General features: G+C 32.3%; 1 protein-coding gene across 1 annotated transcript in view; it reads left to right on the forward strand.

The window, feature by feature from the left end:
- Positions 1–3,944: 3,944 nt before the first annotated feature.
- Positions 3,945–17,077, forward strand: part of LOC108904650 (heparan sulfate glucosamine 3-O-sulfotransferase 1) — an 18,422-nt gene continuing 5,289 nt past the window's right edge. Inside the window, exons 1-2 of the mRNA XM_018707284.1 lie at positions 3,945–4,128; positions 10,959–11,211. Coding sequence (XP_018562800.1) covers positions 4,067–4,128; positions 10,959–11,211 — 315 coding nt within the window. The 5' untranslated portion in view covers positions 3,945–4,066. The remainder of the gene's footprint in view (positions 4,129–10,958; positions 11,212–17,077) is intronic.

Genomic DNA, 17,077 nt, shown 5'->3' on the forward strand with positions numbered 1-17,077 from the left:
AAATCTGAATCTAGATTTTAATGAAGACGAAGGAGAGGAGGAGGAGAACATTAGATTTATCGACAGTGATGATGATATAGAAGAAGAAAGGAGGGATGTGGAAGCATTGGATAAATGTATGACAGAAATCAATAAGCCTGCAAAAGAGTTAGTCAAAGAGGATTGGGTGTTGGCCTTACGACGATGAAAACAAAGAAATATTATGTTGGTCAGGTCATAACTGTCAATAATGTCGAGAAAGAATTGGAAATAAAATTTACCAAAAGGGTACTCTCCTTAGACCCTTTATCTACTTCAATTTTTTCTTGGACTGAAAAGTGTAATATTGTTGCCATAGACGATGTCGTGCTTTGCCTTCCGACACCCACTGTAACTTGTCGAAGGGGTTTGTTGAAGTTTGATGTGAATTTTTCAGGATAAGATGTTCAGTAAATTGTTTAAAACAAAGCCATTTTTATTTATTTCGATACAAATAAAGTTCCTATACATCCAAAGAAGTTTTGTTAAGTTTTACGTTTTTATAAGAATTTTGTGTTCTTTTTTTACGACATTAAACCGTCTGATACTTAAATTTTTGTTTTAATAAAAAAAGAACTATTTATATCATAAAATATAAACTATGGAATGAAGCTTCACACACTAGCCCCTTATTCATATTATCCTAAAAAGATAGAAACTACAGACCGAATACACACTTGCCCCAAAATCTAGGGAAAGTGTGTAGTACAGACCATGTTTTAAAAAAAATGTCATAGAAAGAAACATGGTCATCTTTCAAGGTCGTCATTATTACTGAATATTAAGTGAAGTCTATAGAAGACACAGTAATTTAAACAGGTCGCCTTCATTAAGAGTTTTAATTTTGACAAAATTTTAAGTTGAATTAAAGGTTTTTTGCTAAACACTTACCCCACTTCACCTTATGTTATTTTTAAAAATCCTTACAGTTTTCCCCACTCTTATAATAGACGAATTACACATTATTTATTTTTACATACATACATTGGGACTGACTGACCAGCTCTGTCCCTACATTTAGCTGACTGACTAATAGAACTTTTATTTATATGCGATATAGAATTTGTATAATGCTTAACGTTAGTAAATTCATTTAATTACTCGGTAGGTATGACAACCCCTGTTCTAAGTTTCGCTTGACTGACCGCAGTATGTTTGTGTACACAATTACTGCAATCAATTATCAAAAAACTAGGCTTAGTAAATTCAAACAATTTTTTTGCCGCTGGCTCTTGGACTATAATACATACAGTGACTACCCGTCACTCAAAGTGAAGAAGTCAAGATGGTCTTGAAAAATGTTTCAATTTCTTACACAATCCCATTTTACTTTAAAAAATCTAACAACTTCAAATTAATGTTTGTATTGTTCAAAGTGATCTATACTAACTCTCAACAATAAGCTATTCAGAACACACTAATTTGTGAATAAATTAAATCACTTTCACGGTCGATAACTATACAGAACTAAAAAGATTTGTAAATTAATATTAATATGTAACTTCCTTTCACTTTAATTTCATCTGATTTGTTATAATACTTAACAATATTGTAATCTGTTTAGTCGAACCTACGAAGTACCTTTTAATTAAATGCTGGTCGGTATATATAGCTACAGTAACTAGTTCCCACGTAAACAGCTAAAACTAATGTGAAAGTTTAGTGCACTAAAATTATTAATCGGTATACCTACCTTGTGGCAGAGAAATAGAAATACAAGTAATTTGTAGGGGATGTTGAAACCTCGATAATATGAACAGTGGTCCACTATGCAAACGTACTACACAAATATCTTGACATGATAAACTTAGTAGCAGCTTGGAGATTTGCCAATCTGTTGATGGCTGTGATTTAATTTGTCAATTTCAAATTATTGTGATAATCATAATATAATCAGAATTTCTTCCCAAAATATTTGCATTGTAACAAAGATTTTATTTAATTTTGACAGTAATTTATATAAGAATAGTTATTGAGATTTACAAACTAATTCAAGAAGTTTTAAGGAAAATATTATTTCAGTACCTGTCCCGCAATTTCAATCCCAGAATCATGCTGACGATAAACCTTGAGATATGTGTGTATGGAGGCCAGAATAATTGCAACAAGTGCGAAAAAAAATTGCAGACAGACAAGCAATTTCTCAGATTTTACCGGTATAACTAAAAATACCGGTAAGGAACTATCATATAGCTTTAGCACGATCAGGAAGTTAACAACTGAGTTATTCAAGTATCGACGTATCCCTGAAGTGGAAGACTCGCTAGGAATCGAGAGTGCTGCCTTGAATTTCATTAGACCAGAGCAATATCTTGATATAGTTTTGGTTTTGCCAAAACTGCCCCTTGTGGCCTGATCTAAGATGTTGAATGTAGGTTACTGATTGTGTGTAGAGAGTAAGGAAAAGGCAAAACACAGATTATTTACCTGTCTCGCAGGGGAACGGCACAGGTTGTCCTTGTTATTAGTGAACTACAATAGACCACAAGGTCGCACTCGCCCACTCGCAAGGAACCTAACCTAATATCTGTTCTGGTTTAATTAAGCATTCCTACTTTTCGGTTCCAAATTCCATGCTCGTTACGATTTTTATGGTATACAGATAAACTTTTTCTTATCAGTATTAAAGCATATTTTATGTGTTTATTAATAGACACTACTGATAATAATTTATAATAGAACTTTTACGATCGCCACGGAGAAATATGAAATAAGGTAATGTCGAACGTTTAAGCTAATTTAAACACGAGTAAAGATATGCCTTTATGTCATCAATTTTCAAATAACCACTTTATGAAAAATAAAAGATACTTTCAACTACGTAATATTGTTCTCTCCTTATTTGTTTTACTTTGTATGTAATTAGAAAAAAATAGACTAATATGTAAGGAGCTGCTCTATATATTTTTGCATACCTGAACAGATGATTTTCTTGAAAGTAACTATATTAAAAATATATCTAAAGACGCTTGAAGTAGAATGACTAAATTAATTAAATGTAAACAGTTACTGAATGCCTAAATTTACAAATACGTCAATCAGTAGCGGAGTTACTGGCTTATCACTACCCATAATTTCATTGCCTTCAAGTATTTAGGAATCTTAATCAGCTCTTATAACTTCTAGAAGTGTTTTTAAGAAAACAAACGTTAACGTTATCGAGACGAGAAATTGCAAACAATTATAAAATTAGGTACTCGTTTTCGAACAAAAATTTTATAATACGATTATAAATTGAAAAGGATATTTTGCTTTTTTTGAAGCTATGCTATCTCTTAATAGATTATATTGAATGTACCCTTTTTTATTTTCAATATACATATAACATTTACAATTCAGCAGATTTACATATATCTAACTCCGCTTGTTTTTCTAGATACAGTATCTTGTTTCTTTACTTAAAAGTAATACAGTGGCAAAGAGGTACGTAAATCCTCGCAAAGTATGTTTCTAATTAATTAAGTGTTACGGACCATACTGTCGTCTATTTACATTTCCCATACCTCTATTTTGAGTAAGACCGACATTTATGTGAAATTTCTTGTAACAAGCAGCCATATTATTTTAAATAAGAATTTTGGTGTGACAACATGCAGAAAACGAAAAAACTGTTTTTTTTTCTCTTGGTATAATGATTAATATACTTAAATTTACCTTTTCATTATTTAATACTGTATTAATTAAAAATTCATAGTATTATTAAAATATTGTACCATTTCCATTGTTGCGTTGAATATTAAACGAGAGTTTGTTTACACGACTGTATTTAAAAACACTTTCTAGGTATCTATGTTTGTAACAAAATATATAATTATATTGAAAATGCCCTACCTATAACTACGTCTATGTTTAAATTTTGTTTTACATTCAGTAAGTGATAGCATTACATGTTTATGTAGTATTTGTTCGACTGCGCACTACACACTTTCACATAAGTTAAATATTTCGTCAAATGCCGTTATACATATACGCCGGAATATTAACAATGTTTTTAATTCTAGAAAGAAAAATATAATCAAATGGAGGTAGATGCCAGTTATAACATAGGATGAGCCCGGTTAAGGTAGAGTCACGGAGAGGATGCGTCCGTCCACCGCATTTCGATATTCTGTGAGTATAACCCTTATTTATTTAACTAGATAATTAGTTAATTAAGTCAGAAAAAAATTTAGGGGCGTATTTATGAGATCAAAATTAGACTTTTTTTCCTATAAATGTTGGTCCACAAAAGCTTACAGGTAGTTTTAGATATACAGGGTGTTAAAGTTTTCTCGATTTTTTAGGAATAATTTCCAAACACATTTAAATGTTGGCATACAACTTGAGGTGTGGGGTTTTTTAGAATGCTAAATTATACTTGGTCATCTCCTAAATTCTTTATATTGAATTTTGAATCAGCCTGTAGGTACCTATATAAGAATATAATTATTCCGATCACCAAATTGGATAACTATATGGTGTATTTTTCAAAACAATTAAAATAAACATATGTGGTCCATTTTGAGTAGATTGCAGGATACAGGCTCAAATAAAATATGCACTAATTCTAAGTTTAGTGGTGCAAACAAAACCTGGCTAATTTTTGATATACAGAAAATATCATATTTGGCTTATTTCTATTAGTCTCTACGGGTGACCCGAAATTAGGGGGCAATATTTCTACAGGGTGTTCTATGTCGAAAAAGAAGAAACGTGGGCCCAAAAATTCTTCCTAAGAAATTTATAGCCACTTAAAGGGGCCACTTTGATGATGGTTTTTTCTAAATAACTCCGAAATAAGTTGAAATAAATTTATGAAATTTGGTAACTAGCTTAACTCGTGCGTGCTCAGTCCGCTACTAAAATGAAATTTACAAGTTTTTATCACATACTGGAGGAGGGAGGTAAAACTTACCATAACTTATTTATGCTTTAACTATTTTGACGTTTGACTGAAAAGTATGAAATTTCAGAGATTTTTAGTAAAATAAGGTACTCTTGGTCCATATTGTTAGAATGTTCCATTTTTGTGTAAAATCCATTTAAAAATAATGTTACATGTGTTAATCACCGAGAATCGAAATTGTCAATATTTTCTATCGTAGCGGTGCCATTTGTATTCACAGCTCAGTTATTAACTTTTTGCAAATTGTTATTTTCACAGAAATTTATTATTTTCAATAAATTATTGAAACTATTAAATAGTAATACAATAAACTAACAAATATAATTGAAACCCTACCCCACAGAAAGTAATCTAGACATTATGGGTAAAGTGAAGTAGTGCCCCATCCTGTTGATAGTGTAATGTTAAGCGTACGTTTAATGGTGTATCATCCAATAGTTCTCTTACATCATTTTGTAGAAAGTTTAAGTATCCTTCTGCATTCAGACAAACGGGAAACTGAATTGGTCCAAGTAGCTGGTCCCCTAAAATTTCTGCCCATACATTTATTGCAAATCCATTTTGAAAAATTGTGCGCCGTATTGCCCCTGGATTTTCGTTTGACCAGAAATGGGTATTATGAATATCTGCTAGCTCTACATTCGTAAAATATGGCATTTTCGATTGATAATAATTCGCAAAAAGTAAATAACTGAACTGTCAGTGCAAATGACGCCAAACGCATTTGTGTTATTCAAAACCTGCGACGATAAAAAATATTGACAATTTCTATTCTTAGTGATTAACACATGTAACATTATTTTTAAATGGATTTTACACAAAAATCCATCAATCTGAACCAAGAGTACTTTTTTTACTAAAAAATTTCATACTTTTCAGTCAAAAGTAAAAAAAGTCAAAGCATAAAAAAGTTATGGTAAATTTTACCCCTCTCAATGTTAGAACGTATGTGATGAAAATTTGTAAATTTCATTTTAGTAGCGGATTATAAGATTAAAATTGTTACTTTTACAAAAGTAAAAAAAGTCATAGCATAAAAAAGTTATGGTAAATTTTATCCCCCTCAATCTTAGAACGTATGTGATGAAAATTTGTAAATTTCATTTTAGTAGCGGATTATAAGATTAAAATTGTTACTTTTAGCCGATATATTAGGAAAGGTCTTGTGTCCCAGCTCGAACTTCATGATATTCCTGGTATTTTCTGAAAAAATTCGAAACTTGGGTGAAATTTTGGCGCCTAGCGAGGGTCATCAATAGTCGTTCTGCCATAGCATCGGGCTCTCCAGGTATCGTATAGTATGGCTCGGAGTGGTTGATGCTATTTGCAGCTCTGTGGATGGTTCCAGTGATTGAATTCGAAATATGGATGATCGTTTTTATTTGAAATATAGGTGACAATTTCTATTTCCACTTTCTACTTCACAGCGATAGTCAGATAGATGCCCTCCGACATTGGCAACTGCTTTAGGCTTGATTTTTCACTTTGTAGGAACTTTGTAAACGGCTTCGTAAATCAAATTCGAAAGTTGATTGATATCCAAGATAATATTTGGTACTCATTGACAGGGTGTTTGGAAAAGTTGGTCCAAAATTTAAGGAGGTGAAAATGGAGCCAGATATATTTAAAAAAGTTCCTATAACATTGGTCCTCCGGATCAGCATTACTGAGATATGGCCCTCCAAAGGGGTCCTATTATTTGGATATTTTTTTTAAATAACTTTCTTTCTGATTAAGATAATGGAATGAAAATTATAGGTAATAATGATACCATAAGGATTTTTAACTATCATATAATAATAATTTTTTAAATATGTATGTATGTATTTTTTAAATAAATTTTTATTTTGAACATTAAGTTATAATTTTGAATCATAAAATGCACAAAAAAACGCAGAAAATCTTAATTCTGAGTGCGAAGCAATGACTCAAATTGTTCACCCTGGGCCGAAATACAGGCACTTAATCTTATAGGAAGTTGAAACGAACACGCTGAGAAATTTCATGTTGAATTCGTATGGCACCGAAAGCTTCACCAATATGTTGCCGCAACTTTTCAATGGTAGTCACAGGCATAGCATATAGCATTTTTACGTCGCCTAATAAATTATCCGCATTTAGATCCGGCCAACGAGGTGGCCATGGTATAGGCGCGTCATTTCCACAATCAATCCATTTTCCCGTGAATGATTGATTTAAAAAATCCCGCACTTGCTGAGCATAATGTGAAGCAGCTCCATCTTGTAAAAAAACATGTTTGTCGTAGTTCAAGAGGAATATCGTCTAGCATCACGCAAAAAAATGAATTTGGATTAAATGAGCATATAGTTTTAAATGAAATTATTTGCCGCAAATATTATTTCCGTGAAACTATGTGAAATATTTGCTGTAATCTATAATTTTTCTTAGAATTTATATTATCTGTAAATACAGGGCGTTCAACCTAAGAGGGATTCTTCTGTAACTCTGTAACTGATAAATAAATTGATAAAAAAATGGTTTTAATAAAAGTTGCCTGGAATCATGTGAGGCATGTCAAGAAAATATTTTTAGCTTTCCAGGGTATTCCATTTCGCGTGGGCGCTACATAATTTTGTTATTTTAAATGGGACATCCTGTATATTATTGTATTTTTAATTGCTCGGTTAATATTAGGTAGAGTTTTTTAAATGTACATGGTGTTTAAAACTTATCGTTTTTAAGATTTTCATTTTTTGAAAAAAATCACGATTTCAGCTCTCTAAGTGAGGCTAGATAGTATCTAAACCATAAGAGATAGAAACCTGCAGTTTTCACAATTCATTTTGGCATAAATTACTCTATCATGTCATCCGTGAATTCAAAATTGAATGGCCTTTCGACTGATATAAGGTTGTCCATACTTATCTCTTACAATTTTATAGAAACATCAGGTTTTTTTCTAAAGTTCGAAAAAGTACCTATGTAACAGCGTCAAGAAGGTCTTGTAAAACCACTTTTCCCTCACAAGTGTCCTCCATTTTGATTGATACAGAAACGAATTCGGTTTTTAAAAGACTGTTCAACATGGTCAGCATGTCTGGCGTAATTTCCAGAAGATCCCAGAAGGTGATTGCCAACAATGCGACCCGAAACATTCACTGAAAATACCCGTTGATGACGAGTTTCAACAGTGCCATGAGGATTTTCATCACACCACGTATGAGGATTGTGCAAATTGATAACGCCATCCCGTGTAAAGCTATGGTTTGTTAGAGCTGTAGGCGACGCAAAGCAGTCAGTTGTGCGCGTCGAACTTACATTGGAATCTAGAACACAAGAAGATGCGTAGCCGGTTTGTTAGATTCTGCTCATGTGGACTCATGGTAGGCAGAAAATTATGTGCGTCGTCGGTTCAGTCGAAATCAAATTTGATTTGATTTCAACGCAGTCGTTCAGTTGAGCTCACAGCGTACTGCTTTTATTTTTAAGGAATTTTAAAATGGCAACCAAGTTTTTACCAAAGGAAGACGAAACATTACTGGATCCCGTACGAGAACATCTCCCATTGTATATGTATACCATCCCTTCAAACATCTGTTAGAAAACATTCGACTTCACCTTTATTTTGACGACGACAACTAATTAAATTCAAAAGAAGATCCTCTTCATGTTCTTCTTCCTGAATAAGTATTGGCAGCAAAAAATGTTCAGCCATTATCATGATAAAAATAAATTTTGCCAAAATAATAATAAATATTTTCGTCTGCATTTACCAGCATACAATCACAAGCACTAAATCTAACAAAACACCCCCCTTCAAAACAGATAAAGTTGAACGCTACAGATTCTGCTAACCGTGTATGTCGTCTGCGACGCATAGTTCTAACAAACCAAAGCTTTAAGGTGGCCATATTCCCGGCCGAGAAATAGAAAAATTTATGGCGTTTTTAAGTACTGAAATCTTGAAAAGTAAAACGTGTAGAACAAAAGTAAGCACAAAAATGAAATCCTTGACGTTTTGTTTATTCATTGTTACCATTTAAATTTACTCAAATAAAATAATAACTAAAAAAAAAGCGTTTGTAAAACAGGCGTTTGCTGTTATTCTAACCCCACATTTTAAGAATTATTTTCACGTACTTATAAATAAAAGTAAACAATTTTATATGTAGGACTAAGCAAGTAAATGTTATAAGAATATTTATATGTGGAATTATATATAAAAAAGTTAGTATTTTCGTAGATTTCAGTACCTAAAACCTTGATGGTTTGTTCGTTTTTTGCACCTGTTTAATCGTTTTACTGCGGCGTCTTTGAAAATACCCAGATGGCATGACATAACATTCCTATTATTTGATAAGCTTTAGATTATTCAGTTATTAAATGTTTGAAATTATTTGTCTTTGCGGAAAATACTATTTAAAGAATATGGGGCCCTTAAGCAAGCTTCATCGGTAAATAAAAGATTTGAAATGAATGCGTAATAATTATCTTGTTGGCGACCAAGAATTGTGCTACAAAAACGAAAGCGGGCGGCATGATCTTCTTGAAGTATACCATAAAACCTTTGAAAATGGTAACAGTATAATCCATGTTCCTTAAAGAACTGCCATACACAAGTATTGTTTGTTTTAAAACGAGCAGACGCTCTTCTTACACAAGCAGTAGGATTACGTTCAATCCATACATCGCTCTTGCATGAATTTTCCCAAACAGTCTTGCAGAAGATTGCCTTCTATCAGGGAAACGTTGCCGATACTCTCTTTGAGCCGCCAGACTATTTCCATTACAGGAATCATAAATAAAATGCATATCGGCATATTCACGAATTTAGTAAAAGCATGATAGTTCATGGTTGTAAAAAATCGAATAAAATACAAAGTCAAGCACGAAGATTACAACTAAGAAAATAAAGAAACGTAAGAATTTTTTAAATGCTAGCACGCGAAAGTGACAATCATTAGTATCATTACAATGAAACTGAACATAAAATAATTATTTCTGACTAAATTACGCAGAATTCGAAAAAAGTACAGACATTTTTTCTTCAAAAAAGTCTAATTTATTAAAAAATAATATTATTTGCTTGATAATTCAAAGGAATAAAAAAAATCGAAAAATTTCTGTTAAGGGTAGTTAGAAACTATTCTTATTTATAACCGATTTTGATAAAACTTACGTTAGTTAAAGACTTATGGTATGATTATTACCTACAATTTTCATTCCATTATCTTAATCAGAAAGAAAATTATTTTAAAAAATATCCAAATCATAAGACCCTTTTGGAGGGCCATATCTCAGTAACGGTGCTCCGAAGGACCAATGTTTATAGGAACGTTTTTACTATTTTTAGCTCTACTTTCCACCACCTTAAAATTTGTACAAACTTTTCCAACACTGTATCTGTAGGATAGACCAAACTAATCCAGAAATAATCAATAAATACGTATTAGTTTAACAATGAAATATTGCAATTTTAGAAAAGATAAAATGACAGAAGAGTTAGTTTTTAGTCAATTGTCTACAAAGAAATGTTAGTGTGAATTACAATTAAAAAGAAAGATACACACTTTAGCAAGTAGATTTTTATTCCTCTATGTCTCCTCCCTGCACAACTATGCTGTGCCAAATTCACACTGCTTTTGATGTGCAGTCTGTCATAAGCATGCACGGATAGGAGAGCATAATTCCAATTCGTTTGACACAGCATCTCACAAAACAGCTCTCTCGTAGTATGGTATTTCTTTCTCTTTTCCGCGATGTAATCAGTTTTTAGTTGCGATTATTAGTTTTTGAAGAGGCACGTTTACACAAATTTATTAGTTATAGGGTTGACCAACCTACTTCTGTAAAAAAGTCAGTGTCTTCTAAGATATATACTTTGAAACCATGTACCATAAAGTTAAATTCACAGAACCACATAGTAAAAGTTAAAATATTTGATGTGAATGATTTCCATTGGATTACATTGCATACGGCCAACAGACTTTCTTAGTGTATTTTTGAAAATGTGTTTACTTAATATTGTCTCATTTGATATTAAACTGTCTTTTATAACCAATCAAATATTTCAAGGAAAATTTATTCTTTTTAGATGGTTGCCAAGGGCAGCGATGAGGTCGGTGGAAGGCGACCCGTCAGACTGTGTCCTGGTGGTTGGAGTATCTCGGCCAAGGATGGCGCTGGCTATTATGACTGTCATGCTTGTTTCACTTTTCCTAACTTTCCATATGATCTACGACAGCGCCCTTAACACTCTCCAACCAAATAGCCTCGACCATACCAGACCACCGATACTCCTTCTCTCTAGAAAACTCTACCCAACAGCAGCCAGAAGGCTACCACAGGTAAGTGTTAATATAATTAGATAAATTCAATTTCAACTTTAAATTATTAATTAGTACTAGTAAAGGTTACCTACATAATTTGAGCCAAATATATCCGCTATTTGATTACATGCCTAAAATAAGTTTGAATATAAAAACTTTTATTCAATACTTACAATAACCAAAATTGCGTTATTATAATTTTGTTTTCTTAAAAAATTACGGGCTTTCAGACATAATCAATAACTTTAGATCCACACTTTTTATTATAGTTCAATTACTTTTTATATACTTATAGGGGAAAATTTTTAGGGTAGCCAGTGGTGACTGATCATAAGATTGCCAACGGCAGGTAACGTAATAAAAGATTTTAGATTTGTTTGTAGGCTTCCGTGGCTGTCGTTAATGATTGAATGATTTCCGGGCTGGTTGCCACGTCGTCGATTTACAACTCTTGACGTTTGAAGAGACATATCGCTCTCTTCTTCAGAAGTTACTCTGAAACTTGAGGACTACTACTCTTGTCACTATTTATATTTGATGTGGTCACTGATCTATGATGTTCCGGTGGGTGACCAGCTGCAGGTCCCTATTGTCTACAGTACTCCTTGCTCTTGCGGGAAGGTCTACATAGGACAAACAGCAGGTGCATCAACACGAGGTTAAAAGAACACAAAAGTCACTTCAAAAATAACAACTGGGAAAAATCGGCAATAGCAGAGCATAGAACGGACACGGGTCACACAGTGGATCTGAGTAAAGTGGGCAATGGGCAAAGTTGAGGAGAACAGAAACTTAATTACGTGTTATATATAGATGAGTGTACTTTTTCCAACTTTACTAAATCCAATCGTCGTAATTACCACTACTACGATAACCAGGATCGCCATTTAATTTTTTTATAGATAAACAGCATCGCTTTTCCGTCAATGTTTGGGCAATACTTAATCGGTCTTCATATTTTCAACGGAATCCTAACAGGTGAGATGTATCTCCATTTCCTCCAGACAGAATTTGAAGACTTATTGGAGAATATTCCTCTGTGTGTCATCAGGCGTCTGTGGTTCATGCAAGACGGACCACCACCTCATTTTAATGTTCATGTACGTCGATATTTGGATAATACATTTCCCAGAAGATGGATTGGACGAAGCGGTACAGTTGGATGGCCCGCAAGGTCACCAGATTTAAATTGCCATGATTTTTTCTTGTGGAGGTATATCAAGGATTTAGTTTACGAAGAGCCTTCACAAACTGCTGCTGAGTTAACAGCAAAAATCAGACGTGCCTTCGCCAATCACCCCCGAAATGTTGGAAAATGTACAGCAGTCGTTTAGACAATGCATATAATTATGTATAAGAAGAGATGACCGAAATGTCGAGCTTAGTTTTATAATAATTTATTCTTTGTTTGCTTGATATTGCTAGATTTTCGTTAATTTATAATTATAATTCATCTTTCTTACATACGTACGTAGTTTATTTAATATTAAATGAATAAAATATAAATTTTTGTTTTTTATCATGGTTATAAAAAAACATAATTTTTATGAAATTCTCTCAATATTAGAATGAATCGCGTATATCTCAAAAAGTTTCTATTAGAACCAAAGCAAGGTTTATATCAGAATTTACAGCATTCAATTCTGCATTAACTGTGTTAAAAAATACAGGGTGTTCCATTTAAATTTAAGAAGTTTTCGCCTTTTGAAATTATCAGAATGTAGCGGTCTAAATTAAATACTCACTATATTAATATTGAACTAGTTTTAGTTGCAAAAGGTAGATGCATTTACGTTCTTTCCGTGCCCCAAAAATTAAATGCCTACTTGCCAAATGAAAGAAGTTACAAAGGTGTCAACCAACCTCTGCAGCTGTCATTTTTTATAAGAAATGTAGAATATCTCCTAAACCGCTAGAGTTAGGTATAGGGTATTGTAAAAAAATACAGGGTGTTCCATTTAAAATAAGAAAGATGGGCCGTGTACAGCGAAAACGCAACTCCCTGTATATTCGTCAATATTTTTAAAATATGCAAAAATATGGCGGAAAAACCTTACACTGTCCCATTTTGTTGAAAATTGTAAGGAATGGGCGCTAGAAATACGCACTAAAAACTCACCCTGTATAGAGAATCATTAGAAATTTACAAAAATCCGAACAATTTCAACAGGGACGGTGGCGTGGATCTGCCAGATATATGGAAGAGAGTCATCCGTGAAAGAAATCCACTGGAACGTCAATAACGCGTACGAGGTCACCCACCGGAACATCATGAATCAGTGCCCACATCAAATATAAATAGTGATAAGAGTAGTAGAACTCCAATTTCAGAGTAACTTCTGAAGAAGAGAGCGATATGTCTGTCGAAACGTCAAGAGTTGTAAATTAACGACATGGCAACCAGCCCGGAAATCATTCAACCACGTAATAAAAGAGTTCGGTAAGAAAATGTTGGAAAGTCGTTTCTTCATTGCTGTACTTTTTTTGTTGATAGAAATTTTGAGAAAATTTTTTTACGTTATATTATTTGCTATTATGCTCATTGCTACATTTCGTTAAAAAGCATTGTTGCATAGAAAAATAGATTTAAAATTTTCTCCTGTAGATATCAATTAATGGAGAGCAAATCTAATTATAGTATAACCTGAAGTACCCATATAAAATGAATCAAATTACTGTAAAATTGTAAACTACCTTTATCGGATCACGTAAAATTGAACGTGTTATATTTTTTATTTATAAAATAATGTTTATGATTCTATATCTATATACATAGATATAAAATCATATTTTTCCAGTAATAATAAAATTTAATTACAATACATATGATAGAAAACAAATGATTGCAACCGGTGATTATCTTATTAGCAACTAATAACACAGGCACACAAAAAAAGAAAAGTGGTTTGTTCCAAAGACTAGGCCTATGTACCCTTATGTATTTTGAAGCCCTGAGTCCGACTTCAAAATTGCTCCAACACCCTTAATTTTTTTTAAATCGCAAAAAACTGCCCTTAAATACACAAAATATAGAAATTCTCGCTTAGGGAGAGATCATCATTAGGTGTAATTGTAGATATCGACTGAAAATGACTGCAGAACCTTATAGGTGTTTCTTAAGTAGAGGTAAAAAATCCAGAGGCGTATTCTGTGGCCAAAAATAAGGGTTTTTTGTTATATACATGTGGGGTTTTATGACAGCCATTGTCGAGCTACAGCGTGTCAAAAATTAAACAAAAATCTGTTTTCTAAACCTTGAGATAATTTAACCAAATTCGGTATGCTTATGACAATGGGTTTGAAACAAAAAAATTATCAGCTCTAGAAACTTACCAGTGGCGGAGGTGTGGGTACCATCGATCATTATTTGTCAAAAAAAAATATATTCTTTATTTAAGGTACAGAAAAAATTAAATTAACAATTAGGCATTGTGGTTGGCGCCGTTCAGCTACGCTGCTCTTCCACGTAACTAACCATGAACAAATAAGAACAAATGTAGTGTCCATATAAATCATATAGGCGAGTACACGAATAGAACACTAGCATAAAGAACATACAAAAAGTGGAATAATCTAATAGAACGTAATATGACAAATACAAATTATAAATTAAGAAGTAATAGAACGAGATGAAAATAAGAGGCTTTTGATCTGTTTTTTGAATGTAAATGCGGAGGACGCAATTTGTATGTAAGTAGGCAAGGAGTTGTAAATTTTGACAGCATTGTATAGAAAAGAACGTTCATATTGCGCAGTACTATGTTTAGGGACTTCATACCAGCCACAATGTCGAGTTGAACGAGAATGAATATCGGTACCCTTTTTCAATTTATCAAATAAATATTTTGGAGTTTTAAATGTATTAATCCTGTAAACTAAAGTTGCTAAATGTGAGGTAAATCTTTGATCTAAGGTTAACCATTTTACTGAAGAAAAAGAACTAGATATATGATCATATTTTCGTAATCCGCAAGAGAATCGAACACAACAATTTTGAATTCTTTGAAGAGTAACTTTATCTCTTGATAACAAAGCTGGCCAATATACTACATCACAATCTGCTAAATGTGAGAGAATGAGGGAGTCACATAATTTAATTTTAATAGATTTATCTAACACGTCTTTACTTAGATAAAGCATTTTTAGGATACAATATGACTATTTTGTTAAATAAGTCAATGATTATCAAACCGCAGTCTATCATCAATTCGTAAGCCTAAACTCTTAACTTGTTTTACAAACATTAATAATTTATTACACAAAATAATATCAAAATGAGGGTCCTTTATAATACTTTCAGATTTATTTCCAACCATTATCATTTCGGTTTTATTTTCATTCAATAATAGATTATAGGCTCGTGCACCCATTGTTATTGAATTTAAATCTTCATTGATATATTCTGAAGCTAAAAGTTATTAGATAAGTGAAAAGAAAGATATAGTTGAGTATCATCAGCGTACTGACATTTTACAATGTTTCAAATAGGAGGCGATAGTCATATATTCTGAAGCTAAAAGTATATTAGATAAGTGAAAAGAAAAATATAGTTGAGTATCATCAGCATACTGATACATTTTACAATGTTTCAAATAGGAGGCGAAGTCAGCAGTATGTATAGAAAATAAAATCGGTCCAAGTATACTACCTTGAGGCACGCCCTTATTGAGTATTTTATAAGATGAAAATTTATTATTTAGAAAAACCCTCTGGCGTCTACCATAAAGATAATTTTGAAAAAATGAAATAGCTGGATTAAGTCCAAAATATTTAAGTTTTTGTAGAAGAATTTTATGATTTAATGTGTCAAATAGATAGATAGATATTTTTATTCTTTGAGATATAAAAAATGTATAAGAAACGTCATATCAAGTTGTAAAAAACAGAAATTACATTTTAACAAATATTTAAACAGACGTCATATATAAAAAAAAACAAAATATATAAAACATAATATAAAAAAAGAGTAAACAAACGTTACAAGTAATGCTTGATTAGGTATAAAAGTCTGCGGTACTATATAAGCACTTTTCAACAAGATACAATTTTAGATTAAATTTTAAAGCATTTACACTTTTAATATTTTTTATATTTTCTGAAAGATTATTGAACACTTTGGCACCAATCCGACTTGGAGCTTTAAAAGTAATATTTACTCTAGAATGAGGGATACGCAAATCATTTTTATTCTAGTGTTTATGTTATGGACGTCACAGTTAGCTAAAAACTTAGATTTATTATTAAACACAAACAAACATATCTCAAACACATAAAGGCCAAAAAGGGTTAAGAGTTTTAAATGCTTTGTTGAAGTCGAGCAAAATTAGACATGTTTCAAGTCATTATCATCATATACGTCTGACAAAAGTTTTCCAGATTTTAGGGTTATTTTGAACGGTATAAAATAATGGAGGGTGATAGAGTGATTGCGACTTCTAATTCGGCTTCAGCATATCACCATATATATAGAATGGTTCTGCAGTAACTTCCATTCTCTATTTACAATTGTTTCAAAAGCCATATCCCCCTAGTGTGGGATTTTTCGTGTTTAAGGGAGTTTTTTTGGCGATTTAAAAAAATACTTTGGCATAATGGGGCAATTCTGAATTCGAATTCGGATTCAGTGCATCAAAATATATGTAAATATGGTCCTGTTGTCATTTTCAGTGGATTCTATAATTATACCTAATGCTGATCCCTTTTTAGCGATTTGAAACAAAAATGGAGGGTAATGGGCAATTCTTTTCTACAGAAAAACTAAAATGAATTCTATTTTGGAAACTATGATCGGAAAGTACATGTTTAGCTCAATCACATTAATTTGGCAATAAAACTGTCAATGCAACACCTTGCATAAAGTCGAAAAAATGTGTGTATATATATA

This window comes from Anoplophora glabripennis, unplaced genomic scaffold, assembly GCF_000390285.2.
Source record: "Anoplophora glabripennis isolate ALB-LARVAE unplaced genomic scaffold, Agla_2.0 scaffold210, whole genome shotgun sequence".
Taxonomy (NCBI): domain Eukaryota; kingdom Metazoa; phylum Arthropoda; class Insecta; order Coleoptera; family Cerambycidae; genus Anoplophora; species Anoplophora glabripennis.